Below are 27,812 nucleotides of genomic sequence, written 5' to 3' on the forward strand. Positions count from 1 at the left end.
CCTGCTGAGAGCCATCAAGAAAAAGGAATGTACAGTATTGATCCATGATGGGATGAAACTGTGGTACTGCTAAAGGGGGAAAGAATTCTTGACTTTTCTTTTCTTTTTTAGAGTCTTTTTCCTTTTATTTTATTTGTTAAATCACTGCATTTAGCCACAAGTTTTATCATGTGTGTAGCAACTTTCCCTGTCCGTGATGATGTCTTGGAGATTAAGTTTGGCTTTGATGGTCCAACAAAGCTGTGATGAGAGAGGACTGAAGTTGTCACAAATCCCAAAAACCGTTTAGTTTCTTTTTGTGTGAGCCAGGAATATTTTATGCGCAGTTGCTCAGTGTCCAGTGGACCATGCCGCTCACACCGGGGCAATATGGAGGCTGAGGCCATGGTCCTGCAGGTTGATTTGGTTTCCATGGTAACTAGTGACGGTCATAGGCAGTGGCAGCAGTGGGAGGGGCGGAGCCTCTCGATGCGGCACTATAATAATAAGGGGAACCTGAAAGTTAACAGAAGAACGAACCATTTGAAACAACAAATACAGTTTTCACTGCCATTTACCAAATATGTTAATATTCATATTATAATGTGTAATAATAGGTTTCATCATTCAAGTCACATCACACTAACCATTTACTAAGACCTGTCCCCCACATTTATTGTTTTTACCACCTGCCAATGTTTCCATACTGAAACTTTTGCATCAATCCTTGATGTTAGACCAGCAAAATTAGGATTTTCCTTTAAAGTTTACTTAAATGTTGTTTACTTAACTAGCTATAAACAACTAAGAAAGGTTGCATCTTATGCATTTCACATTTTTTATGCTTTCTAAATTTTTAATTTGATTTAAATTTGAATCTGCAAATGCTGTAATCAAAAAAGAGACCCACTAAAGCTACATGTCACAGACAAAAGGTCACCTATTGGATGTAGAAGACATGACAGGAAGAATTTTTTTTGTTTTTAGTATAGCAATATCAGCAAAATGATTACTCAACTGTTGTCCTAACATAATTTTTCAAATATAACACTTTAACATTTAGGATCGTAGAAGGATGTTCAAGGGGACCTATTGTGCTCATTTCTAGCTCTTTAATTTCTATTATTGTACTCTACTAGAGTAGTTTTGCATGATTCTCTGTTCAAATTAGTCTTTATTTCTCTGCTACTGGGCCTTAATTCATCTACAGTCTGAAACAAGATTTTTAACTCCTGTCCCTTTAAGACCACCATCCCGATAAGACAGCTGTCTCCTGATTGGCTGCAACTTGCAAACAGAAGGTTTGAAGAGCAGGTGGGTGGGGCTCGTGTGTTGACAACCAGGGACAGGATCATCATATTAGGAATATCCTGGTTGTACATATCCAAAACTGCCTTAAACTCAGGATTTAGAGCAGTGTAGTCTGAGCTATTAAACATACTCTAACCTTGTTATTGGAAACATATAAGAATCCGTCATTGGAATAATGTAGAAATGACAGAAAATAGTAGGTCAGTTTTAAGGATTAGCTCAAGCTTTACTTGGGCAAGATAATACAAAATAACACTTGCAATACATATCTATTTTATTACAGGTGGTGCTTAAATAAAACACAAATCACCACCTCAAATGCACTAAAGCACTAAAAAGAAAGTATTGCTCTTGTTAGCGCTCCAGCTGTAATGCTTTGGGATGTATAAATATCCTAAGACTTCCATGTCTGCAAGGCTACAACTGGACTATCGCTGATCTAGTAAATGGTCAATTAATCATTCTCATCAAGTTTCTCACTCTCTACTCACTTAGTAATGCTGGGTTGCTGAATCGCCAGGCTTCATTGTAGGTTGTGTACTGTGGATGACTGTAGGGGTTCCCCGAAAACTCACTCCCTGCAAAACAAAAACAACAAATCAATTAGCATTTCAATGCATCAAACCATTACCCCCTTCACATGCAGTTATTTCTCGTCATTCAAAACAGGATGCAATTTGTGGGTGGAAATGATAGTCATCGATGTGAGACCAGTCAAGCAAGTAATTTATTTCTTTTTCATTTCACTTAAGTTATGCAACACTGAACAATACAGGATGTGACACTGAAGGCGGCTTTTCCCTGTCCCATTTATGGATATCAACCCATTCTTCTTCCTCCAGTATATTCCAAAGCAGTCTAATAAATACAGAGTGGTAATAAACAGTTTCATGCATACGTTTTTGATATGCTGCAATAAATCCTGCAGCCTTTCTTGGAGGAGTTTTAACATCTCCAGTCTCAAAGCCCTCTGGTCTAAACTCTGATGTTTCTTGCAACAGAAGTACCTTGGAGCATGTCAGTGAGCACTGCTGCTGGTTCAACACGTTTCTTTCTTTTACGAGATAATAAAGGCCAGATTTTATATGGAGCTGGTGAGAAATGGCTTTGCTTTAACAGTGTTTTGTGCCTGTCACTAAATCTTAGTGGTTGTGTATAGGATGAATCAGTTGTAACACAAAACCACAAGCCATGGGATTAAGGTCCTCATCTTTTGCTTGGTGCCACATAGGAACAAATGGAAAGTAAAAGTATGTTTGACTTGTCTCTTTTCCACCCACATGATTTAACAGTTTTATTAGCTGAAATCAAAAAAGTAAATCTGGGCTGCGCTATCGCCCAGGGCTCCCACATCACCCTTTGTTTTTACTGCTGCTTTGGCTATTATGGCATCAAGCTTTTGAAGAAGAATATGGAAAAATGTATACAATATATGTATTTTTATTGTCTCTATATTTTCAATATTTTCAAAAATAAACTACTATTTTAAAAATAATGTGCTAAATAATATAATAAATAATTTATAAATAAATAATAAATAATCTAGCAACATAGCATTACATGTAAGCCATTCAGTTCTAAGAATACCACAAACATTAAAGCAGGGCTAGATATGGATGATGCGATGTAATTTGGGTGTACCTACCCTTTAAGAAATACCCTTACCCTTTACAAAAGCATTTGTTTAGTGCTTTGAGGACTAAGTTACCACTAGGTTTTATGAAATGCTCCTTTTTAGTCTACCTTCAAATCACAAAACAACAACAAATGGAAAATAAATGCAACCTCCTTGGCTGAGAATATACTAAAAAATGTCATTTTATAATGGAAGAAAAAGGAACAGCCAGAGTCTGTGATGGGGTGCCTGATTGGTAAATGATATGCTAACACAATGCACACTTGACTGATTTCCTTGTCCATGTGGTTTAATCACGTCAAAGCAAAATGCTGGCTGTGCTTTGCTGAAAACGTGTGCCTCGATGCTGGAGCTGGAGAAGCGTATAAAGCCCTGCACCAAAACTGCATCTTTGCCCTGTTCCTGGCAGTGAAACACAAACCTGACCTCCTCAGAGAGACAATGATTTGAATATTTACCGGGCTCTCATGCCTCTGCCTTTTGACCCTTAACTGTTTGCTGTGAACCTGAACTGCAGGTTAAGTAGAGGAGAGTAAAGGATATGCTCTGGAGCTCAGAGGCTGGGGAGGGCTGCTGGTGCTGTTTATCGAGGCCGCTGAGAACGGCCACCAGAGGAGATGATGAGCCAACAGAACCGGGAAGATGAGAAGAAAGAGAGTTTGACCATGCTCTACCCTTTCTTTGATCACCTACTCAGCTTGTCTGATCCAATCATATGCACACATAATATAAGAATATGTGAATCCCTTATTCTACAGGTCAATATTCATTTAAATATTATACATCTTCTACAAATGTTTTGAGGGCAACGCCAACTGTTAAATAACCCCTAATGAAAATATAAAACACTTCATCTCTTACCAGGAACCATTCCAGCGAGTGTGGAGGTTGGGTAGCTGCCCTGGCCTGTAGGGGGAACGTGAGGGGGATACCCAGGTAAGGTTGTGTTGGCCATATCCCGACCTGCAGAGAGAAAACAAAACAAACAGAAAGAAAACTCAGGTGTGATCTAGAAAATCTTCTGTTTAAGATTGGTGACGCTGTAACTTACAAATGAATCCTTAACACTTGAGTGAAAAGAAACATTTCTATCTTTAAAGCAAGAAGCAAAGTATTCTTTTTTTAGGCTTGGAGAATTTAAAATCTGAACTTTTTTATATTCTGCTTGAGTTTCTGCTTTCAGAGTCTGATATTATCAAACAAAATATGTAGAATCTGAATCTGCTGAGCAAATAAGTAGCTGTTCCTGCAAAATAAAGGTTGGTAAAAGCAAACTCAAGTGCGGTTAGCCACTTTCACCTCTGCTTTCAGCCTCCCATCCTCAAAAATGCAAATGTGCAATTACACAAAACAACCATTACCCCCTGTTTCTGTGGACGTCATGACTCACCACCATCACCACAAGTCAGTCAGTACAAAACTCCAAATTTCAGTTACCAGAAAGCATCAGCCTGCCTCTAATAGGTGAACTAAAAACAAACTAACAGCTGCTGCTTCCAATCAACCGAATCCTAGTCACGTATATATGTCTCCTCATTAAACAATTCAAACTTGTCTAAATATGGCAGCCTTTAGTAAACCCCAGAAGTCTCCTCTCTTTTCTGTAGTGGCTTTAAAGGCAGAGCACGCAGGCCCCTCCGCAGAGCGTCACCCGTCTGGCTGCAGATATTCAGCTCTGTAATTGAGAGTGACGGTTGGGCTGTCCTCGTTGGCCACAGGGACATTCGGACTACGGCACGTAACTCCATTTACCACAGTGGCTGGGGTAAGAGAGGCCCCTGCTATATTGTCAACTGTGAGGGTCACTTAGACTCAAAGGGAAAAATCATTTCCCACTGGAGCTTTAATGAGGAAGTACAGGATAAAATGCACCGTAACACCAGAGGACAACAGTTGTTCGTGTTGTTGGTGTTACAAAAAAAAAAAAGAAAAGAAAATTATAGTCTGGCACCAGATTCAAATCCAAGTTTACTTTTTCATCTTATGAGGCAAAAAGTGTTTACTGGTAAATGCTGTTTTCCCTCAAACAATGTTTTTGACTCTGCAGCGCCGCTATGCATGATTTGTCTCACTTTTAATGTCTGTGACTCTGTACCTCTAACAAAATAAGAGGATATGCAAAGCAATAACTATATAATAGAATAAAACAACAACAACAACAACAACAAAGTACTGCCAGTAAGCATAAGACACAGAAAACATATATATACTGGATTAAAAGAATAATGGAACAAACACATTATTTGTTTATTTTGAGGATGTGGGAATGATACTTTTGGCTAATGATGTACCACTACTACAAGCTGGCAGCAATACTGGCTATGCCGAGGGATGTGGGGGCCAGGGACTGAAAAGGTTGGTGGTAAAACTGGCAGAAACATGGTGGCAGGCCCACAAGGCCAAGATCTGCCAGAGAGGACCAGGAGGACGAGGGTTAGGAGTAAAAGAAGCCATGGAAGCTTTGAATGGCTTCTATTTAACGCAAAGAGTGCATGGAGAGTTGAGGCTCTCTTTGTTTGTTTTTTGGTAAAATAGGAACCAATACAAAGGATTAACAGCAGCTGACACTGCTTTCATTGTTTTCTCACTCAACTACAGTGCTGCACTTGAATATGATGTATACAACAGTATTTATTCAGTGATTAAAATCATCTCCAGGCTGACCTGCTGGCCTGCTTTACTTAAAATATACTGTAACTCATATAATCCATGCTAACTCCCGAAAAAGACTCTTATGTATAATATTAATGTTATGATACATTTTTGTGTTGTTATTGTGAACACCAGTGGAAATTCTAACTGCAAAAAACAAACAAACAACAAACCCCCCAAAACAAAACAAAAATACCAATCTTAATCAAGGTTTTCAGCTCCATCATCAATTGAACCCTTAAAGTGCGAATATTAATTTAAAAAAAACATTTTTTTTTTGTCTGAAATTGTCACTCGATGACACAAATTTGCCACTCTGTTGTTCAGCAGAAAAAAGATTTATTCACAGGTTTGTTCAAAGGTACAATGTAAACCACAACGCTGTAAAATAGTACATGAAAGGCAAATAGCAACTTACTTGTGAAGCGAATTTGCTCTAAAAACACTTTCCCCCCCAAAAAAGAACTTTTTCATTTGTGATCACAAATTGTCTGATAAAGAAACGATTAAATCTTATGTCCAACAACTGTTCCCTATTGTTTGCAAATCTCCACACTGATCGTTGTATTGTACGAGGGTCTGCTGAGATTTATCTTCTGCTTAAAGCGCTGAAACTCAAGGGCTGCAGAGTTAAAGAGCTTTATAGAAAAGAGTGAGGTCATGCTGGACCTTTCATTTATAATAAGAATTAGTTAGCCACAAGCCAGTGCACATAAGTCAAAGGGAGCCGTGGGAGTACTGTAGGTGGGGGGTCCAGCAGGGTTGAGGCCATTGTGTATGTGTGTGTGTGCGTGTGTGTGTGTAGACACTGGTAACTATTGTCTAGCTGTCTCCCTAAACAATGACACTATCTTTTCTTCATTATTATTGCAGCAGCTACAGCTTCCTCATATGTTTAATAAAAGTAAATACTCTAATCTCTCCATTAGCTTCTGAAAAATATAATCACCACAAGATCTGTTTTTGCTTGCAGTTTTAATTTATTTTCTTCAGAAATAATAGCATACTGCAGTTCAATTCGGCTTCTTTTATGCTGGATGAAGTCACGGCTGTACTGTAGTCATCGACGGGCACTTTATATTTTAAATAACCAAGCAAGACTAGATAACTCAGTTTTATGAAAGCTGATTTTACTAAAAGTTTGGATGAAGGAGTCATTATATTTTTCCTCGTGTGACGCTGCTTCCAATCTGGGATGTTATTGGTATATTTCTGAATTAAAAAAAATGTGTCCAACTGAAACTGGAAATGAACATTATTGGGGTAGTAAATTTGCATGAAGTAAGTGTAACTACATCAAAAAAAAAAAAAAAAAAAAAAAATCACTAAACAAATAAAAAAAAAGGATTTGATTTTGTTTAGTCAATTCACCAATATTGGACCTAAAACTGATCAGGTCAATCAGATCAGTGAAACAATACTTTCAGCATAACCCTCATGGAAACTTCAGCCTTCATTTCCTCTCCAAAAAGTGTCAATTTTGCTAAGCGATTAGAATAAATGAATAAAAGAAGGACTTTAACATGCAAAACAGGAAAGGTTTACCCATTAAAAAACAGTTAATAAAGGTGTTTTAAAGGTATGTTTGCCAAGCTTCTGCACTGATAACCGCCTGTGCCGAATCCTGCTTTTGTATATTCCAGGATGCAGTTGGCAGTGACTGCCAGAAGCTCTGTTACTGTTGCTTTATGTCCCCTTTAAAACCCTCTTTCAGTGAGGCACCGATTTGGAGAACTCTCTGTACAGCAATGATAACCTCATTAGCTGCTTCCTAGCCTTTGTTGTTTTTGCAACAGAGATGTGTGTCCAGATTCTCATTAAAAGATGGCTTTCTTTATATTGTCTGTTTCCTCTGACAGTCCCCTTAGATTGAACGCCAGCAAATCGAGCTATTTATTTTCCCCTGTCCTCTTTTTTTCCCCCTTTCTTTCGCTGCAAAAATCAATTCAAAGATTTTTTGGTTCGCTGTTACAAAAGCCTGTTGATTTCTGTCTTCATTTGAGAAGCAGCTCGAGCTGGGAATACTGTGTTATATTTCATAAACATAGCGGATTTCTTGTGAACATATTTGAACCCCCCAAAAAAGCAAACTTTGAAGTACACAGAGTGACTGAAAACATATATTATTATAGCAATAAAACCCGTGGGTTTTATCTGAACCCACAACCAGACACATTATGCACTAACAACTACTCAATTTCTTAAAACACAAAGGGAAAACCGGGGTGACCTTCTTGTTATTTGGCACAAGAACAAAGTCATTTGTGAATTACTCTTTTGCTTGCAAGAGTATTAAATTTACCATGACAGGGACACCTTCATGTTTGCTACAACAACAACCAAAAATCTTTGACCTCCATTTTCTAGGCTATATGCAGAATGGGGCAATTTATCACGAGCCAAAAAATCTCAGCACCCTAATTAATTACAACTAAGTAAAGAATGTTTGGAGAGCCAAATTGCTTTAATTCCCCGAACACCGGCTGAAAGTCATTCATTATCAAATGTGTGCTCAAAGGTTAGTTTGCTTTTCTGAAGATGAAATAAGCATTAATTTCGGAGCCCGCATTTTCCCCTGTGGGAAGACACGGGAGCGATTTGTCACGAGGCCACACATCACTGATGGCAGGTTCACTGTCTGATCATTGCTCGCTGCTCACTGGACAACGGCAGGTCTTGACGCTTTCTGTGTAGTTCACCCTGAGAGCACTCGCTCAGCTAAAGTGTGGCTAACCTCTGGATGAGGTTTTGTTTAATAGCAGGAAGGTATAAAAGGGGTGTACAGAAGCAGCTGCTTGAGTAGGAGAGGTGTCATTGACACAGGGGCTTTAAGCCATTGGAGGCCTCCATTAACAGGCCCAGCAGGGAATATGTTTAAAGAGTCTTCAGTATGCGGCCAATGAGCAGAGATGTGTAAAACTCCCACTGAACGCTCATGGGAATTTTAAGAGGGCTCTTAAGTCTGAAGCAGCATCAAGAAAACAGGTGGGCTCTGGCTAATTTCAGGAAATACAGAAACGCTCTATAGAAATAGTGGACAATTGGCCGTATCAAGACCATCTCTCCATTTATTTCTCAAAATACACACAAAAAAAGTTCCGAACTCCTCCCTCCGCTATTCACAAATTCACCCACGGCTCACACTATTTGAATTTTAAGCAGTTCGACTGAAAAAGAATAAGAAGCACTTGAGATGAAATCCATCTCTCGAAGGGAATTCATCAAAGAAATTACTTCCCATATCAACAATAGAAATTACCTCACAATATGCAATTGTCCTATCCACATATTCATGGAACCCTTTGGTGTTTTTATGGGGTAAGAGGGACTATTTAGCAGGTAATACAGCATTAATGTGGAGGAAAGGGAGAGAAAAAAAGTGTTTTAATGGAAGTGGCTTCTTGCCTCTGAATTTCGATGATGTGCACAATGCCCTTAAATCCCTTTCTTATTTGAGCCTGCTTTGCAGGTACTTTTGAGCCTTAATAGGATAAGCAGAGGACACAAAAGATTTCTATCTCTGAAGTCTTTCAGTTCACTGAGAATCCTGATCTCTGGCAATGAGCACTTCATGAATCATTCATTTTTAATAGATTATGCAAATTCCAGGACATAAAATCAACAAGATCAATAACTGCAGGCATTTTAATTGGTGTTCAAAAACACATTTTTAAGCACGAACATAATCTGCAGTTCTTTCCCGCGTAAAGACACAATTAATTTGAAATTGGATCTCAGCCTAAATACTGCAGATAATTTGCCACTTTTTGCAAGGCTTAAAATTCCTCTGGTGAGCTTATCGCTGGCAAGTAAACTGTAATACTCAGCCATTAGAGAGACCACACACCTGAATATCACCTATTATCCACACAGGCAGGCACTGGGGGGAAAACCAAGCAGAAGAACCACTAACCAAATAGTAATTACCAAGTGGAAGTCAGAGCCATGTTTGTTCCATTAGTTTGACCTCTGTACGCTTTATTCCTGAGATCTTCCAACATGGAAGGGCGCAGAAAAAACTTATTTACTAATACAAAATCAAGTCGAGTCAGGTGCTTTCCACACACACACACACACACACACACACTGGAACACACAGCCATCCATACAATCCCATCTTTCTTCCTCTTAATGTCTCTTTGCACCTGTAAAGCAGTAAGGAGACCCTCTCTGCAGAGACCATCTAAAATATCCCAGGTGCCGCCTGTAGAGACAAGCCTGTTTCTATGGGGCCATCAGTGCACAAAGGACAAACACACACCTTTCTTCTCAGGAGGCCTGCCTTACAGGGGGAAATCTACCTCCCACATATTAATGAGAGAAGGGCCCTTTCTTTTCTCATAAGACTGCTTGGCTATCATTTGAGAAGGAGGGCTGCAGCAATTTTCAATCACCCTGTCTCTCCCCCCCCCGCGCAGAACTCGTTGCCTTTGATGGCTGCTGCATAATTATATGAATTTTAATAAAAGCTCTGTATATTAATCTCAGGCCCCCGACAGTCATCGTAAACTTTCAGTAAACTTAACCTTCTTCTTGGTAATAACACTGCAACAACAAAACAATATTTCAATTAACCAGACAGTCATTAACTGTGACAAGGAGAGGAGACAACTAGGAGGGAGAAGCAGAGAGAGAGAAAGAGAGAGAGGAGGGTGAAATAAATGATCGTAGTGTTAGAGTTAGGCGGCAGAAATGCCAGAGCGTATTTACCGAGGCACATTACTCGTGCTTTGAGACACACAAACTATCTCCTGGAGAACAAATTGCAGGAGCAACACAGCAGCAGCCAACAAGCAGTCAGTCCTGCATGGTGGCCTTTTTTTTTCCTCCCAGAGACCTTGCTCTGATACACAGTCATAGTTCTGATGTGCTGGCACCCAAAGGTCCTTGTCCAGTAGTGACTGAACAGCTCCCCTCCCCTCCCAGTCTCTCTTATCGCCCTGCTTGCTCAGCAAAAAAAAAAAAAAGGAAAAAAAAAACCAAGACGGAAGACTGCTGCTAAGCTTTTTATCGCATTTTCAGCTCAGAGTGAAACGGTAAAAAAGTCTTCACACTTAACTTTTTGCTTTGCCTTTATTGTCACATATTTCATTTTGCTCTTTGTCAGTTGCACAGGCATGTTTAGCTCTGACTTTCTTGTCCTTTTACATTGTTCAAAACCCCTCAGCTGAAGCTGTGGCTCAGCAGCATAAAGGCGTACTGTATGGCACTTGATCTTACCTACAGGGTAGCTTTGCGACACGCTGGGGCCCAGGTCTGGGTTGGCGCTAGAGGATAAACTGGGTTTGCCTTCGTCCAGGCTGGAATTCAGGGCAGGAAGCGAGTACTCATTAGCCTGGGAAAAGGACAGTTGAATCATTACACAACCAAACAATACCTATGGAAATCCTCCTTTCTCCTCCTCCATTAAGCGTTCCACACAGGCCTGTGTGAGTATAAATTTGTATGAGAGCATTGTGTGTGTGTGTGTGTGTGTTCATGCTGCAGGGTGGCAGTTCAAGCATATCATGAATGTATTTTGGTATTGTCTGAGAGGAAGTGGGATTTTGAGATGAGTGAAAAGCCAAGGTGTCAGCTGGCCCTTTGTGCTTGACTGCAGTGCTACTCCTGATCAGCCAAGGGAGAAAGCAGTTCTGCTTTGTTACAGACACACCATGTGGCCTCGTTTAAGGAACACTATTCAGGTTTTTTTTTTTTGAGTTTTTGTTGTTTTAATTTGGAGTCTAAACCACCTTTAAATTTCATTACCTCTTATCTCTGAATACAATCACTTGTACAGCTTGTGTGTTTTGCTATCGTAAAACTGTTGAGGCTTTTCTTTTTGTTTGGGCTCAGATGTTGGCTTAAAGGGCCAGTTCACCCAAATCACGCACGATACAAACCCTTAATCCTTCTGATATTTTGAAATGTAAACACATCTGGAGCCACCCTTTTAATAGAGACTGATGGAGATGTAACTTTTTTTAAAGGAAAAATTTTGTTAAAACACTGCGGTTTGCCATTAAAGATTTTCATTATTATTGCTAATCTATCAAATATTTAAAAAAAAAAATAGATTTCCTCATTTCTTTTTTCTTTTAAAAAATAATATTTTTTCAAAATAAACTTTCCTTTTAATTTTGAAAAAATTAAAATTAAAAAGACAAACAAAAAAACCCCACATGAAATAAAGTTTAAAATTGATAAAAAATAGATTATTTAAATAAAAAAGTAAAGTAAAAGTAAAATATCATTATAAATAAGTGAGGATTTTTGATGTAGAAAATATTTATTAATCATGACTTTTGATCAAAAACTCATGGCAACACGTCTTTTCTTTACTGTGTATTATTATAGCACTGAATTATCTGCAGAACTCACATATTTTATAGAAGCATTTTTATTGTCAGCGACTGACACCAAAGCCTGTACAGGCACTGTGCTACACAAAAGCCTCCCATTCACCTTCATTGCACTGGGATGGAATCAAAAAACAAACGAACAAAAAAAATGAACTCTAACTTGTAATTTGGGTGACCTGACTTTTTAATTAAATAAAAAACTTTCTCAATGTAAAAAAATACTCTTCCAGGTTCCCCATGGCAGATGTTAGCAGATTTTTTTTAATGAGATGAGACTTCCGGAGTCTGAGTGTTGACAATGTTTGTCCAAAGCGCAGTGTGCGAGGCTCAGTGGGCCGCGCTCCCACAGGAGGACGCCTGTGACCCCGCTCTTGTCTGCCACTATCACAGATAAACTCTAATTGTCTGCTACAACTGTTCACTGGCACAATGTCGGATGTTTTCCTCTATTCTCGCAGGCTTCAGACGCCAAACAGACGTTTTATCATGCAGATAAAGGGCAGGAGGGGGAAAACTGAAAAGATAGGTCTGAAAAGGATGACCAAATGGCTAGCAGAAGTGTGGGAGGGGTGAATCCATTGAGTTTTGCATCTCCAGAATGGCTTTTTAATGCCTCGCTACAGAACCCAGACACTGGCTAATAGGGACACATTTTCCAGAGGAAAAAAGAAAAAAAAACCATGAGGCACCCATGAAAGGGAAAATACTCTGATTAATATTGCATTAGATTAAAGCTGATTTTTCTGGACTGTTCCTGGCCTCCTTTCTTTTTTCTTACTTACTCACCCCCTTTTCCTAGTCTAACCCTTTTCCCTCTGCCTTTTAATACTCTCCCTGATGCTCTTTGTGATTGCAAGTCATTTCCAATCCGTTTTGGTATTGATCTTCCAGTAGAAATCAGTTTTGTAATTAGCTGCAAATTAGGCCCTCTTCTGGAGGTGAGGCCTGTCCCACTGATTTATCACCTGCGTAATTCGCCCCGATTGGAGAGAAATTAAAATGAACTCAATTAGGTGACTGCTTTTGCTTTATGGGTCCGACTTGTAGTTCGGTGGGAGAAATTAATAGTCTCTTGTTGTTTAATAGTATAATGAAAGTAAATAAAGGTTATCCATTGTAATAAGCCCAGAGCTTTTAATAAGCGGTGGGTTCTGGCTGTCATTTTGGCGTGGGGGGTGGCTGTTTCCCAAATGCCTCTTAATTTTTCGAAATGAGGATGGATGGCCAGAGTGGCTTTAATATCAGGACCAGGAAAAAGGTGGAGGCTAGTGTTTCATACAACTATTTCATGGGCATGTGTTACAATAAAGGCAGCTTTTTGAGGCCGCGTCAGTCGTTGCACATTAAGATATGTCATAGAATTGGAAAATAAACAACAAAGGCAAGAAACAACAGTTGAATAGTGTGGCAAAAATGAAGAAAAAAAATCTAGGTATTGATTAATTTCTGTTGCTTTACTGTTATTCTCAATTACAGGGAGTACACAGAATGTGTTTTTCATCACCAAATCAATAGTATGTGGGAGTTTTCCTACTGATACCTCCAGCATTATACATGCTGGGGCTGTAATCCCAGGCTTTGCCATCTCAGACATTTATTTAATTAGCTTTTATTTCCAGGAAAGGGTTTGGGAATATATGTGACAGAGGTGCTTTTTCTGTGTTTGACTCAGTACTAGCATGCTCGGTTTTCAGTGCTGCAAGAAAGGAAAAGCAAAGATGGAGAGTTTCGGTGCCACTAACCTGTTCTAGTTTGACATGTTCCGTCGTAGAGAAGACGTCAGGGTACGAGGGGCGTTCAAAGACCCGGTCCAACGCTTCCAGCTGCTGCTGTGTGAAGGCATCTGCCCTCAGGTGTTTCCGTAAACTCTCCACACTACCCTGAGAATCACTGTTTGGGCCAGAACCATCTGAACCATCTACAAGAAGAAAGAGCAACATTCGAGACACTGACCCCGGGAAGCTGGCCTTTACTTCAAGCTATGCACTTTATATTCTTCTCATGTTTTTTTCCTGTACCTTCTCTGTGGGGGATCTGAGAAATGGAGTGCAGGTTTTTCTGTACCTTAATGGCTGTGGTGAGCCACTGGCTACATTACACAGGCTTTTCCCTGCACCCCTCCACAGTATTAACACCATCATGATCTGAAAGCCCTCTGGTAATTGATGGATTACCGTCACTTGCAAATATATACATGTTGTGGCAAGCATGTGTACTAATGAAAGCAGCAGCAAGCCCATTATAGTGCCTTTTCATTTCAGCCAGTGCATTTTTCTTCCTTCTTTCCTACCCCCCCACCCAAAACCCTACCGATGTTACTGAAATCAAGAGCAGCCTTTTTTTTTAAAGCACAATTTCCCTTTCACAATTCAATACTGCTTCCATTCTCAGTGAGCGGGTGGTTCCATTTGAAAGCAGCAGCAGAGGACAAGGGGCTGAATAAAATTGTACATTCTTGTTCAATCATCCTGCTCTCCAAACACGGGAATTTTCTCCCGACTCCTGACCTGATTACTCGTCTGTTGGGAGAAGGATGCCTCTCCCGTTGTTACTTGTGTGCAACGCTTTCAAACCTTCACAGACCATCCTTCCATAGCGCCCTCTCTTTTTCTCTTCTCCAGCCCTTCTTAACCACCCCCCGCACACCCCCTCAGCCACCTCTCCAGGCTGCAGTGACAGTGTCTGTAGGTCTTCTTCCCCGGATCCCAGAAAGCTTCAGCTCCCTTACAAATCTGTCATTCTAAATTTGCGGCAGATTATGTTCTCCCCTCAGTGGGAGAGTGGTGATATATGATATGCAAGGCCGCTATTGATTGCCTGTTCTGGTGGCAAGAGGGAGCTGAAATGAACTTGAAATGAACATCATGCCTCAACTCATTGTGCGTATAATACTCTACTTAATCCCACATTTTTCTCTGCCATGGAATTCAATTGATCAATCATGTCTGTGTGATAGTACCATTTGGGAGGGTTATTGCCGTTCTATTCTGCTGCTTGACCTTTTTTCACCGGCTGAGGCCAGAGGATGAACCCGACTCTCCAAAGAGGAGCTGATGGAGCTATAAACAAGACCATAGGTAGGTGTGCATAAGCCAAAATTGTGCTGGCTGCAAAAATGTAAAGAAATAAAGCGTTTTGCTAACAATATCTTATTAGCAAAACTTTCAGTCTCCAAAATAAATGCATTAAGGTTTATTTAAAAGTGCTGCAGAGATCTGACAGGCTGTATTGTTTTGTGACGGAAATATTGCCATGAGTTTCTTAGTCAGTGTCACGTTTGCATAAAAAGGCTTTTATAGAGCTGCATTGTGAGGAACTCTTATATTTTTGCTATGCGGAAGATCTGATTTGGGAGATAAACGGTTTCACTGATGCATCATTTACCTTTCAAAGAGGTAATATGAGGTAATGTGTAGAGGGTGTCTGCAAAGGAAGGACAGCAGCATCATTCATTTCAGCAACTGCCCTAAAATGAATTTATTTGTGTAATTAATTAAGTGACAAAGCAGCCCAGTAATTATAATGGTGCTGTGACAAAGGAGGAAACTGGGTAATGTATTACATAGTGTGCAAAGGAAGAAGTTTGAGGTGATTGAATTTGCTCTTTGTTTCCAGGTTTGAAACTGTGAATGTTGACATGACCACTCGATTTACATCAAGTTAGATGAGATAATCCATTTCAGCCCTAATTTGAGGTTTTATCTTACAGGACATAGGTTAGCAGTAGAAAGGCTGTATATAAAAGATGGATGCAGCTCTGAAAAGTGAAGTCTAATACAGCTGAAAAAAGATTAAGTGCATTTAAAAAAATGACCCTTTGGCTCCCTTGAGCAATGACCTCATTAAATACTTTCCTAATGAGTTTGTACTTTCAATTATTAGTGCAAAGTCCTATTTAATACAACGTGACATTCATTTTGTAAAGTATGGTCCCATAAAACAGGATGTATGAGCTTACAGTGTCCTTTGTTTCTTAGTCAGATCCACTCCTTGGTACCCATGTTTCATTTTAAAAATAAAAGATGCGATGGCCAAACCAGGAGTCAACAAACAAATATGTGATGTCATGCTCAGCACAATAGCATATGAAAATCCCCCCTTATTGCCCCTCATAGTGTCACTCTATACCAGCGGTCCCCAACCCCTGGGCCACGGACTGGTACCGGTCCGTGAGTCGTTTGGTACCGGGCTGCGAGAGTTGAGGCTTGGGTGTGAAATGTATGGTTTTCAGGGTTTTTATCGGTTTTTAGTGTTATTTTGTTCTTGTTTTTATCGTTAACTCGGTTTTCCTGGGTCTTTTCACGTGTGTTATGAATATATCTTCGTTTTTTTCGGTACCAGTACAAGTTTTATTTTGTTGTATTTATCCGCGACACCTTAAAGGCCGGTCCGTGAAAATATTGTGGGGCATAAACCGGTCCGTGGTGCAAAAAAGGTTGGGGACCGCTACTCTATACCCCCCTAGAGGGGCCTATCCCCACTGGTTTAACATGTGCAATACCCAGCAAATACAAAGATACAGCTCTACTACTTGGTAAAAAGTTAAATTTATTACTTTAAGAGCATAACGCAATTCATACACAACAAAAACAAGGAAACACCTCCCCCCAAAAAACTGCTTTCTTGCCCCTGTAGTGGCACTTTGGTACATTCAGGTGGATAATCTCACCTGCTACAGCTGCACCAAGTCACTTTATCAAACCCAGTTGTCCTCTTTGCTACCAAAGCAAATAGAGTCATTAATTACTTTCCATCAGCGAGCCTGATCCACAACACCCTGATCAATACCCCCAACCATATTTGTCATTCACCAGTGTGGAATACACTTCCCACACACAAGACAAACCATCCTGGGTCAAGCTACACACTTTTCCTCCCACTCAGTCCAATCTGCCCTCCCTGCTACTGATTCTCTTCTGACAAATCAGCAGAGGTGGTGTTTTGGTGAAGAAGACGACTCTCTTAAGACCATTCAGGAAGCTATGTAATTATGATTCTTCAAGCATAGGTTTAAGTAGTTTGGAGAATGTTTCCCCCAAAAAAACACCAAAGCCCCAAAAGAACATATTGTTCTTAAGTGAATTATGACTCCTGTGCATTAGGATAAAAAAAAGAGTACAATTATGTCATTATAAGTGCCAACAAAACATCTTTAACACCAGACATTCCCGTTGCTGGTGAAAACTGGTTTTTTAAACCATGACTATGATTGTTCTCTCACCTTATTACCCCTGTTGCTATCATTAAAACCCATGACAAAGTTGCTTAACCACAGCAAGGTAGTTATTTTAAGTCAAACCTAGAAAGGCCTAACTGGAAAAGCTCTGGAGTGTGAGGTTTTTTATTTAGATTTACTTTTTTTCCATACTCAAGATTGAAAAAAAAATAGTATCTAAATTAGTAATTTGATAATAATTTACATTTGACTGATTTCTGCCTCATTAGTTTAACCTCTTAATGCCCAGTTTATCACATTTAATATGTGATTTTTTGTGTTTTTGAGACTTCCACATGATCAGTGTGATCCCACCCTCAACATAAAAAATTTAATAAATTGCACAATACAGTTTTAAGCAATAAAGAAATAATAAACTGTCACAAACTAAACTCACAAATGCATATATATATATATTTTTTTTTTTAAAAAGAAGAATTTTCTGCTACTTATTTCATGGTTCGGGGTTTAAAGAGTTAATGTGTTAGCGAGCTGAAGCCGCTGTCAATTAAATTTGACCAAGCCTGATCTACACTATATATCTACTATATTTAAATTTAGAAATGTTAACTTTAACATTTTGCTTATATAGCCATACATATTGTTAAATAAAAATGCATCAGCTTGCATAAGTGCTTCAAAATCTCTTCCGAAAGTCCGAACCATCATCTGGACATTTCTAAATCTGCCCATTACGCTGCAGTGATAATAATCTCTGACCACAGTGGCTTTGTTGTTGCTTGTCTCGCTCTGTGGTCACTTATTGATCACCGCTGGCACTGAAGATATTCATCTTGACATCGGTCTGTATTAACACTCTGGTAACAAGGGAGTAGCCTCCATCAGATCAGATAACCAGCTTTATGAAGCAGCCTCCTCTCTGCAGGATTGGCACCCAGAGGTCATGACCCCTAGCAGGAGACTTAAGCCAATGCAACTCCGAGTCTGAAGTCGGTCTGAGTGACTGGCTTCTCCGTCACAGTTGTTATTTTTGATAACAATTATCGCAAATGAAGTGTAGACTGAGTATGAATAGCAGCTTTTCTTAGAAGAAGAGAGGGGCTTCAGAATAGAAGTTTAAGGTCTTTCGTTTAATGAAAATTGAGTTTTGAAGTTTGTGTTTGAGGCACCTTGAGGTCAGGAAAGACTCCCTTAGACGAATGAGCTTTGCCCCCTCCCAACTGTACTCCCACCCGGTCTGCTTCGTGTTTAAATAACATGTCAACATGCATACGAGTTTGTTCCCTCAACACATTCACGTATTTCACAATAATATACCTGTATAATTTCCCGCCTGATTCAATTCTTGGCTAAATGAAATCAAATTAAAACTCGTTTGCATCAAATTGGATGAACTCAGCTTCATTTTGGCTTGCTAATTGATTATTCTGATTATGTAAACATAGATGAAATACTGTCTTCTGGATGTAATATGTTTTTTCTGTGTTACTGTAGGAACAACAAATTGTGTAGATCAGCAGAAATTAAATTTTGGTAATAAGAATTTGAGAACTTTAAACCCATTTTTTTTTGCATTATTTCACATTTTATTAGCCAAACATAGCCTGATTGATTACTTGCAAAAAAATGTGATTACTCCTGAGAATTTGGGTACGTCGAATATCACCTAGTGGTGGCCATTAATTTGTTGTGATTTTGCCAAGCTTTTAAAGGCTTTATTAATCTAATTCGGAGGTTACACTTCGGTGCTGACATTTTGCTGCACTCCCAGTTCCTGTGTTGATTCTTCCTCTCTCCCAAAACAGATGCTGATACACAGAGCAGGGTGTGACGGCGGCCCGCTCCATCACTCATCTCCATCCACACACCTCAGTTCAGTCCTCATGACGCTCAGAGATGAGAAATAATTAATTCAACAGCTACTGAAGCACAGAATCACATCCATTCTGACTGCCACTGGCTATTGTTGTTGGGTTTTGAAATATATGATGATCATCTTATCATGAAATTTCTCTCTTGGTATTTCTTTCATAAATCAAAAAAGAAAGCCAGACAAAAAGCAAGAAAAGCACACACAATGGCTGAAATTAAGAATCATCTACCGGTCTGATTGTGCAATTGGCGAGTTGCTTTGAAAGGACATATGATATCACTTTAAAGGACCGGACACACTTCATGGACACGGCCTGTTATCAACACACCTCCGAGTTGTCTGCTTAAGTCAATTCAGCTCTTACACACATTCACTAATAACATGAAAAAAAAAACGAACAAACTCAAAAACAACACCGAAAGCAAATTTGTGCTCAAATATTTCGACTGTTTTTACTTCACTCGGGGAGAAGCAGCTTCTCCTTTGTCTTTTCTGAAGCCCACAGTGTCAGAAGCAGTGGGGGGTTTTCGAGCAGGGATGCAGGGGTGAGGCGGGTGGTGGGGTACTTGGATGTTAATCTGTGAGGTAATAGCTTTTCTCTGCAGAATTGCGAATTCTAATATATGTCAATTTGTAAAACGTGCAGACAGCCGTGGTCACCAAAGACACCATCTCCTGGGGTCTCGCTCGTGCTCCCTCCCTCTCTCTCCCACACCCTGTCCGTCTGCAACAATGGCTGCCAAGTGTAACATGCTACTTTTAATTTGTAATAACACGTGACAATAGCAGATTAATGGCTCTTATGACACCTGTGTCCCTGAAGCTCCTCTTGCCGAGACCCAGTGTACATAACGTGTGTCACACTACATTATCTCTACATCCCGCCTGTAATGGGGGAACCTTTTTTAAGGGCACTGCTGACTTGGAAACTTAGGAGCTGTCTGCCGGCTTGGCAGAGAGCCACGGCTACTGCCTAAAACAAATACTCTGGGCTACACGGCCAATCCATTTCACCGGGGCTTGTGTTGCACACCGCCTCCCCTCCCTAACCCTTCCCCTCCTTTCCTTCTCTCTCATTTTTGTTCATGTTTTCAACCCTTGATAATGACTGCTTGTGCCATAATAATCACGAGGCTTACCAAGTTAAATAGGGCTCAGGCAAGCTACTGTGCTGTGAGGAAATTTAATCCCAGCATTAACCCAGTATACACTACTGCCTACTGAGTGAAGGAAGATATGTCTGAACAGCAAACAAGGCATTGCTGAAACACAGAGAGAAAATCTGCTTTGAACCCAAAACAACAATGAAGCGCTCCGATAACAGCAATATCTTTCTAACATCTCCGAACATCTTTGCTTTCATTGGTATATAATATGAATATGCAAATGCTACAACCACCGCTTAAATGTGATGTCAGCGGAGTCCACATCATGCATAAATGCTTTACTTTCAAAAATACACCCCTAAAATATTGCTACATGGCAATATCGGTCTCCTAAACCACAAGAGAGGACGGATTGGAGTTGCAGCTCAAATGTCAGAACATTATTCACACAGTGAATCACATTTACTCAGCGGCTCAAATTTATTACTAAAGCAAAAATCTTTGCATTCCTCATCATGCAGAGAACATGGCATAACTGTAGCGAGAGCCCTCGTGCAATGGACAGTTTAACCTACCTGCAGCAAAATCTTTTTGTTTGGTAAAGTGCACTTTAAGGGAAGACAGCAACAGGACAATTGTGTCTACAGGGTAGCATCGTATGTAATATACTATTCTTACAAACTGTGGCTTGAGGCAAGACATTGCTTTTGCAGCTGTGTGTGGCCAAAGGCCCAAGGTTTTATGTTTTGGAGAGATGAAGTATCCATGACCCTGTAGTTTCAGGTAGGCACCAGCTGGCTTTTGCGAGAGTATATAAGAACCAAAGCTCCACCATCTCTGTCAGTACGAGCCCTACTCTGACTTAAACACGCACGCACACAGGCACACGCATCCACGCACACACATGCAGCTTTCGTCTCTTTCTATGTAATGCTGGACGAGCACCTAAATCACAGAAATGGCAGCACATCAGGGGAATCATTTGAGACTGAATAGCCATAGAAACATGGTGCTGTCACCTGGAAGACCTCCACAAAACAGGCCAGTTCTCCTTCTCTCTCTCTCTCTCTCTCTCTCTCTCTCGCTCTCTCTCTCTCTCTCTCTCAGACACACACATACACACACACACACACACACACCTTATTCCTCTCCATGCCCTTTAATACCTCTTTGCCCTTCAGTAGCAATCTGCATAGAAATGGGTGCATTCTATCATTCAGTGACTAGACATTACACCCTGGCTAATATGAGAGGTCCTCGAACGACTGAAAATGAACCCTTGAAAATACCAGACGTTTGCATTATGCCACTGCGATTGCATCTCTTACAGGGAAAGACTTGATTATGTCATTTGCCATGTCCACGTCATGCTGGTTTTTATATCTTTGCCAGGAAATCTACCTCTGACAGGTCATTAGTCATCCCTCCCTCCCTGCACGCACATAAAACATCAATTCCACTCAATATCCCGCAAACCCCTGTGCTTCTCAACAAACGCCAGAACAAAGAAGACGCTATGTAAACTGCTGCCGCGCTCTGATTAGCTCTCATTCCAGAGCACTGCAGAAATAAGGCACTCATTCCCCACCCTGTTTGAGATAACTGCCCCTTTTCAGCAGCGACATCATCCCTCCATACCCATACACGCCTTGTAACACGAGTGCATCTGTTTAGCTATTCTCATCAGCTTCTTATGTAGTGACATTAAGGAAGCCTATTGCTTACAGAACCAATAATCTGTATCGCCTCAGGCCCCCTTACATCCACTAACCTACGACTTCAGCTGCAAAACTAGAGCCACTTTTGCTCTAAAAAAACAAAACAAAAACCACAAGCCCTCCACAGAGCTATAGCCGCTTTCTTGACTGACCTGGGTGGTTGGCTACATCATCTTGACATGTAATTATCTAAAGCCCTTTAATCACTTCCATAAAGATTAATTGCAGGAGACAACAGCGGAGGTCGTGTCTTCAAATCAAAAGACTCCTTGGCAGGTTGACACAGCAGTGTAACAGAGTTCAGACTTAGGTGTTTTATAAGGGTCATCTACTGGAACTGAAGCAGGTTTGAATGCTGTAATTGCATGTTCAGCACAGAGGGTTTTATAGTACAAAGCTGTAACCTCGTTTTTAAAAAGACTTTTTTTTCCTCCTGATCTTATGTGTTCATTTTTTCTTAAAAGTAAAAATCTCACTTACCTTCATCTCTTTTCCTCTTTTCACCATTGGATCGTGGAATACCCAGAATTCCATTGATGGAATAGGATCCCGCAGGGTCGTTGGAGGCGCTAGTTACAGGTGGAGAGGCTGTGCTTGGTACTGAGAAAAAGACAGGAAAAAAAATCAGCAACTCCTATTTGATATACATGTATATATATATTTATAGCACACATGGGAGCTGTAATATTACCAATTGTGTGGCCTGGTGTCGACAGAGATGTCCCATCAGGAGATGGATGGAAAGGCTGCTGGACTTTTGTTCGGATGATCCTGAGCAACACCAGAAAAGCACATGTCACCTCACATATATGACACTTATCTATGCATAGAAATCAGTCATAGCAGTTACTGTGAATAAGCTATCAAATGTAACTCATACACAAGAGGGGATCTGGTCAGTGGTTCTACCTTAAAGGTGAGACTGAAGAAAAGTCTTCATTGCACTTTTGGTCTGAGTGATCTTGCAAACAAAGCATGAAATCACATCAATTCACCTCAATGATCAGCTTCACTGACTCTACCTGGCCCACACTAATCAGCACGCTCTGTCTCTCTCTCTCTCTCCCCCACTGTGAAGGGGGTTTCACTGGGCCGATCACAGCCCTATAGCAGCCCGCTTTGCCTCCCAGATCAAACATCTCCGCAGAACCACCAGCCCCCATGTGCCAGTGCGGATGAGGTTGTATTGATCGGGGCTTGGGGAGAAAAAGTTGGGGATTAGTCACACGGGCAAACAGATGCAAATAGAAAGCTATAAATTATATGTGACAGGAAAGCAATAGTTCCTTATTGCCTTGCACAAGCTTACGCCAGCATTAGATTCCTTTAATCTGAATGGCAACTGGGGAGAGAGGGAGCTGTCACAATAATTTGTAAACTTTAAAACTATTCATCACGTATGCCACGAGAGCCATTTAAAAGTACTAAAAAAAAGAAGGCGGTGTGAGGACCGTAGAGCCTTTTGGATGGTGTTCTTATCGCTCATTTGTGACTATGTAGATTGGAACTCTGAATCAAAAATAGTATGGTTTTTATTTTGGTCATCCGATATCAATGTTATGTAGGTGCCAGAAGCCTTCAGAAAAATTAATCCCACACTGTCACGAATTAAAAACAAAAACAAAAACCAAGAAAACTCCCCTCGAAGGCAAAGCTACCTAACAACAAGCCTTTGCAGAAAGCGCATATTGATGTTTTAATTTTTTTCACTTCTCCCCATAACAGTTATTCGACCCCTTGACTTGTGTGTGCTACATAAATTCAAAGACTTTATTTGGTATCCATGTTCTTGATATTGAATAAGCAATTTGGGAGAATGAATTAATGACCTGGCTGTTGCTGAAAATCCCCTGAAGAGATATTAAAATTGCTTTACTCCTGAATCAATAATATTGAACGCCATTGAAGACCCTTTTTTTTATGTCTAGCACCCAAGGTAGTGTTACTTGTTGGTTGTGGTGGCCCTGACGAACAGTACAACACTATCTCTGTAGCATTTAATAATGCATGCACAGGGGAGAGGTGTTTAAATCAAGCATCCCCTTTGTCACAAGTCCTGAGGTCAAACTGTCTGCCACAGAAACCCACAACTGGCCCCACTCACTCACAACCATCCAGCTGGAAAAGACTCTGGCTATGGCCTTGTTTTTTCTTTTTTCTACATAACTACTTAACTGGGAAAACCCCTTTTTCAAGTACAAACATTTCTTGAAATGGATTAAGCTATTATTATAGTGACTTTTAAGAACTGCTGCATCTAAGTTTGCAACTGACCGAGTCACTGAGAATGTTTTCATTGTTAAAATTTCATTGTTATGTTAAAATATTTAGCCGTAGCTAAATCAAAGCAAATGCTCATAGAGTTTCATTTATATGTGTTTTTGGAGCAAGACACTGAACTCTTACATGAGTTCTATTGAAAAATATATTCAGCATTAAGCCATAATAGAAATTCAAAGTAGCTCTCATATTTGGCTGATAGAATTACACCGCTTTGTGTTCGCATTTTAATTTCCCACATAAACAAAGACACATAAGTCTCCCCCCTCTCACACACACAGCTTCCTTCCAAAATAGAAAGCTTTAATTGGAATTGAAAAACTTTATAGGGCTCTTTTAATGATATTAATGTACATTTTGAATTTATCACATACATGTGTCTGAGCCTCCTTAAATGGGGCTTTTTAAGCAGCCACGAAGCATGAAATGAATTTTCTTCAGCCTTTTCTCTATTTAAAAGATGTCTTGTGTGGAGCTGTCCATGCTCTCCCATCAGCTCATTAAAATGTAATGCTGATGCTGGCTCTATGGAACAGTGCCTCTTAACCAAAGTTCATCACCAGGGATCTCTGGTGGTGGTGGTGGTGGTGGTGGTGGTGGGAGGGGGACAGGGTAAGGAAGGGTGAGGTGATAGTGGGGATGTCCTGGGTCTTGCTGTGACTGCCGTTTTCAAAATACAGGCTATAACTATATGCTGTTAAAAAATACTTTGAAGAGATGAAAGCAATTATAGGGACAATTGTGAATGAACTGAAAATGTGATAAGAAATGTGATAAAAAAAGATGTATGTATGTATATATATATATATATATATATATATATTTCCGAAATATTATCTTGCTGAAAAACCCGCGTTGCTTTCTCTGTGCAGTAGCTCCAGCACATTAGATGTGCTAAAGAAAATTGGCCTTCTTTATAGCGCCACGGGATCTGGTCACCGAATATTGATCGGTTTTCATCTCGACAGATTCACTCAGTCCTGGATGTACTGCTGATTGTTGAGGGAGTTTGGCCTGAAAGATTGAATTGCACCTCTGAGACCGCAGGCAGCCTCGGCGTGCCGGGCAGCAAGAAGTTGGTCAAACAATATTCTGCAGTGGGTGGCGCGTTTAGCCCAGACATACAGTGATAAATGATTTTCAATTTGCGCCCTGCCGGCCCTCTTCATTAAAGTGTTTACACCCGGCAGCCCGTCGTTTACCTAAACTACATTCACAAAGGAAAAAAAAAAATCCAAATTGTGTATTTATTTTGAAGTCACTCTATAATTTCCATTTCCCCCTACCTGTTAATGGATGAGACGCTGGGAACAGTGTCATTGTCGCAGATGCCCTCTGCCAGAAGTCTGTCTCTGATCTCCCAGGCAAACATGGTTGGGTTTTGTCTCTTGTAGTCTGCTATTTTTTCCACAACCTTTGGCGTGGCTACTTTGGGTTTAGACCCACCAATTACCCCTGGTTTGATGCTGCCAGTCTCGTAGTATCTGCAAAACAAAAACCTGCAATAATTAAATCAATACGAGCAATAAACGGACTGTTAACCTTAAGAGTGGGCAAATCCAGTTATGTTTTGTTTAACACGAAAGTGTGAAACATTTAACTTCTTTAAAAAAGAAAAAAGAAAAAACCCCAATCAGTTTTAATCGTTACCTTTAAATAAAAATAAAATAATAATTACTAGCAGGAAACCGCACGCTGTGCAAACATATAGTTCTGTTGTCAAATCCTTTTAGTGGACACTAAACTAACAAGTCATCTGACCCCTCCCAAACTAACAGACTGCTAATTATAACGGTTACTCAAAGGCAGTTTTCATTTATATTTCAAGATTATTAAAAGCAGAGCTGAGTTTAGTAGGCTATGTTCAATTCTCTCTTCCCACATTATTTTACATCTGCGTTACTTACTCTCCTGCTAGGAAAACCTGCCTGGCTGAATGCAGGGCTGAGAGTTTTCACCTACCTGCCCAGGATCTTGCTGACGCAGCCGTGGCTGACCCGCAGCTGCCTGGAGATGTCGCAGGGCCGGACGCCCTGGTGGGCCAGCTCCACTATCCGCTGTCTCACCACGTCCGGGAGGGGTCTGCCGTTCACAAACACCCCGCCGAGCTGGTTCACACCTCCGTGCCCTACGTGGGATACAACAGCAACACCACAAACAGACGTAACATTACATAAGGTCGTAATAGACAGGAAGGTCCAGGCAGGTAAGTATTTAAAAAAAATTATATCAGGCAGAAAAAAATCACGGAGCAAAGGCGTGTGTAATATAAGTGAGTAGGCTGACCTACATGCATTTATTATTATCGAGAACCCTCTAATGGTGTAATTTAAAATATATATTTTTTTCATTAAAAAAGTATGTAGCTTCTATTTTAATTTTATGAAATTACAATACCATATTTCTCTTTGTTTCTCAAACAGCTTCACCAAAGCGACTAAATAATAATATGTTTTCAGAATAATCGCAAAAATTGTATGATTGTTTCAGCTGCTGGAGATTTAAAAGTGGACATAGTGACAGCAGCGCAAAGCAATATGTAAGATATTAAATATTTATTTAATTTGGTCACATATTTTCACAAAATAAAAACTGACTAAAATAATTTTTATTATTATTTTGATGAATGTTGCTTGATGTATTTTTTTTATATGTATACATATTTTATTCAAATTAAGTTACAAAAATCAATCTCAAACATCGTGAATTAAAATACTTTCAATAAATAAATAAATATCGATGTGACACTCACCTACTCAACCACAAAATTATTTAGAATATGCATGTGTTTATTTCTAATATTTTAAATATTATTGTAAATAATCTCTCTTATTGTGACATCTTCCTCCTTAAATTGGACCTGTAAGCCTCCTCCACAACGGAAATGCATGTCCCGAAATGAATTTAAAAAATAATATAAATATATTTTTGACACTCCATGAAAGTTTCACACAGTCGAAACAAAGACTTGATATTTTCTTAGCACCTCACGGCTCCTGTTGGCTATTAAGTTACGAGCTCCTTCATTCCCTTCATGCAAATTTAAATAATTGAACAAGCCTTGATTACTCACATTACATATTATTTTAGTAAACGGAGAGATTATCAATAATTCACACACATTCGCCAAATTACGAGTAAAGCACACTGTGCGTTGACTACAAAGTGCTGCACACAGAGCTTGTTGTTAGCTGGATAATTTGAGTAATAGATGTGTAATGTGTCCTGTCTTATTAGGCCTACACACACGCGCGCGCTGCGCGGGAAGCTACGTGGGGATGCACGTGTAAATTACAAAGTACCTGCCAACGCATGTTCTTTGTTTACTAGTGGTTAAAAAGTTGAATTTGTGCACATTGCTGCTGTGAGCGGAGCAGCTTGGCTGTGACAATTTCAGAACATTTCGCGAGGTTCAAATTCGCGCACACGAAAGATATAAGGTCTGAAATTCGTATTAAATATAATATTTATTCCACTGCCAGTCTTATGATTCCTTTTGAGGCTCTGTTCGTCCGTTTATCAGATGGTAATTTTGTCTTTTTAAATGCACGAAGATGCCGGTTACGTCCCAAACTGCTATACAGGCTGCTGCGAGCCGCCTTTGTGCTGTGCAGAAATATTATATATTCCCGTTATTATTTTATCCGCATGCATGCAAAAGCTGCAGTGGCAAAGAAACTCGGGTTGTGCTACTTACGGTGCATCGCTGTAAAGGGGTCTGCTTTGCAGTGAATATCCAT

General features: G+C 40.0%; 1 protein-coding gene across 2 annotated transcripts; it reads right to left on the bottom strand.

Annotated features, from left to right (window-relative positions):
* Positions 1-354: 354 nt before the first annotated feature.
* Positions 355-27,812, bottom strand: LOC146626845 (paired box protein Pax-2a-like). Of its 2 annotated transcripts, none has more exons than XM_085360848.1 (10): positions 27,770-27,812; positions 26,035-26,200; positions 25,359-25,556; positions 22,484-22,563; positions 22,273-22,392; positions 13,662-13,837; positions 10,799-10,913; positions 3,788-3,889; positions 1,782-1,868; positions 355-476 (listed from the first exon to the last, which is right to left on the bottom strand). In XM_085360848.1, the coding sequence occupies exons 1-10, from the start codon at positions 27,810-27,812 to the stop codon at positions 355-357; spliced, it is 1,209 nt and encodes a 402-aa protein (XP_085216974.1). The 2 variants fall into 2 exon arrangements, with proteins under 2 accessions (XP_085216974.1, XP_085216973.1); XM_085360847.1 differs by having other exon boundaries at positions 25,359-25,571.

Source organism: Diplotaxodon limnothrissa, linkage group LG8 (genome assembly GCF_057381915.1).
Source record: "Diplotaxodon limnothrissa isolate DT_005_m linkage group LG8, D_limnothrissa_male_GT1.1, whole genome shotgun sequence".
Classification (NCBI taxonomy): domain Eukaryota; kingdom Metazoa; phylum Chordata; class Actinopteri; order Cichliformes; family Cichlidae; genus Diplotaxodon; species Diplotaxodon limnothrissa.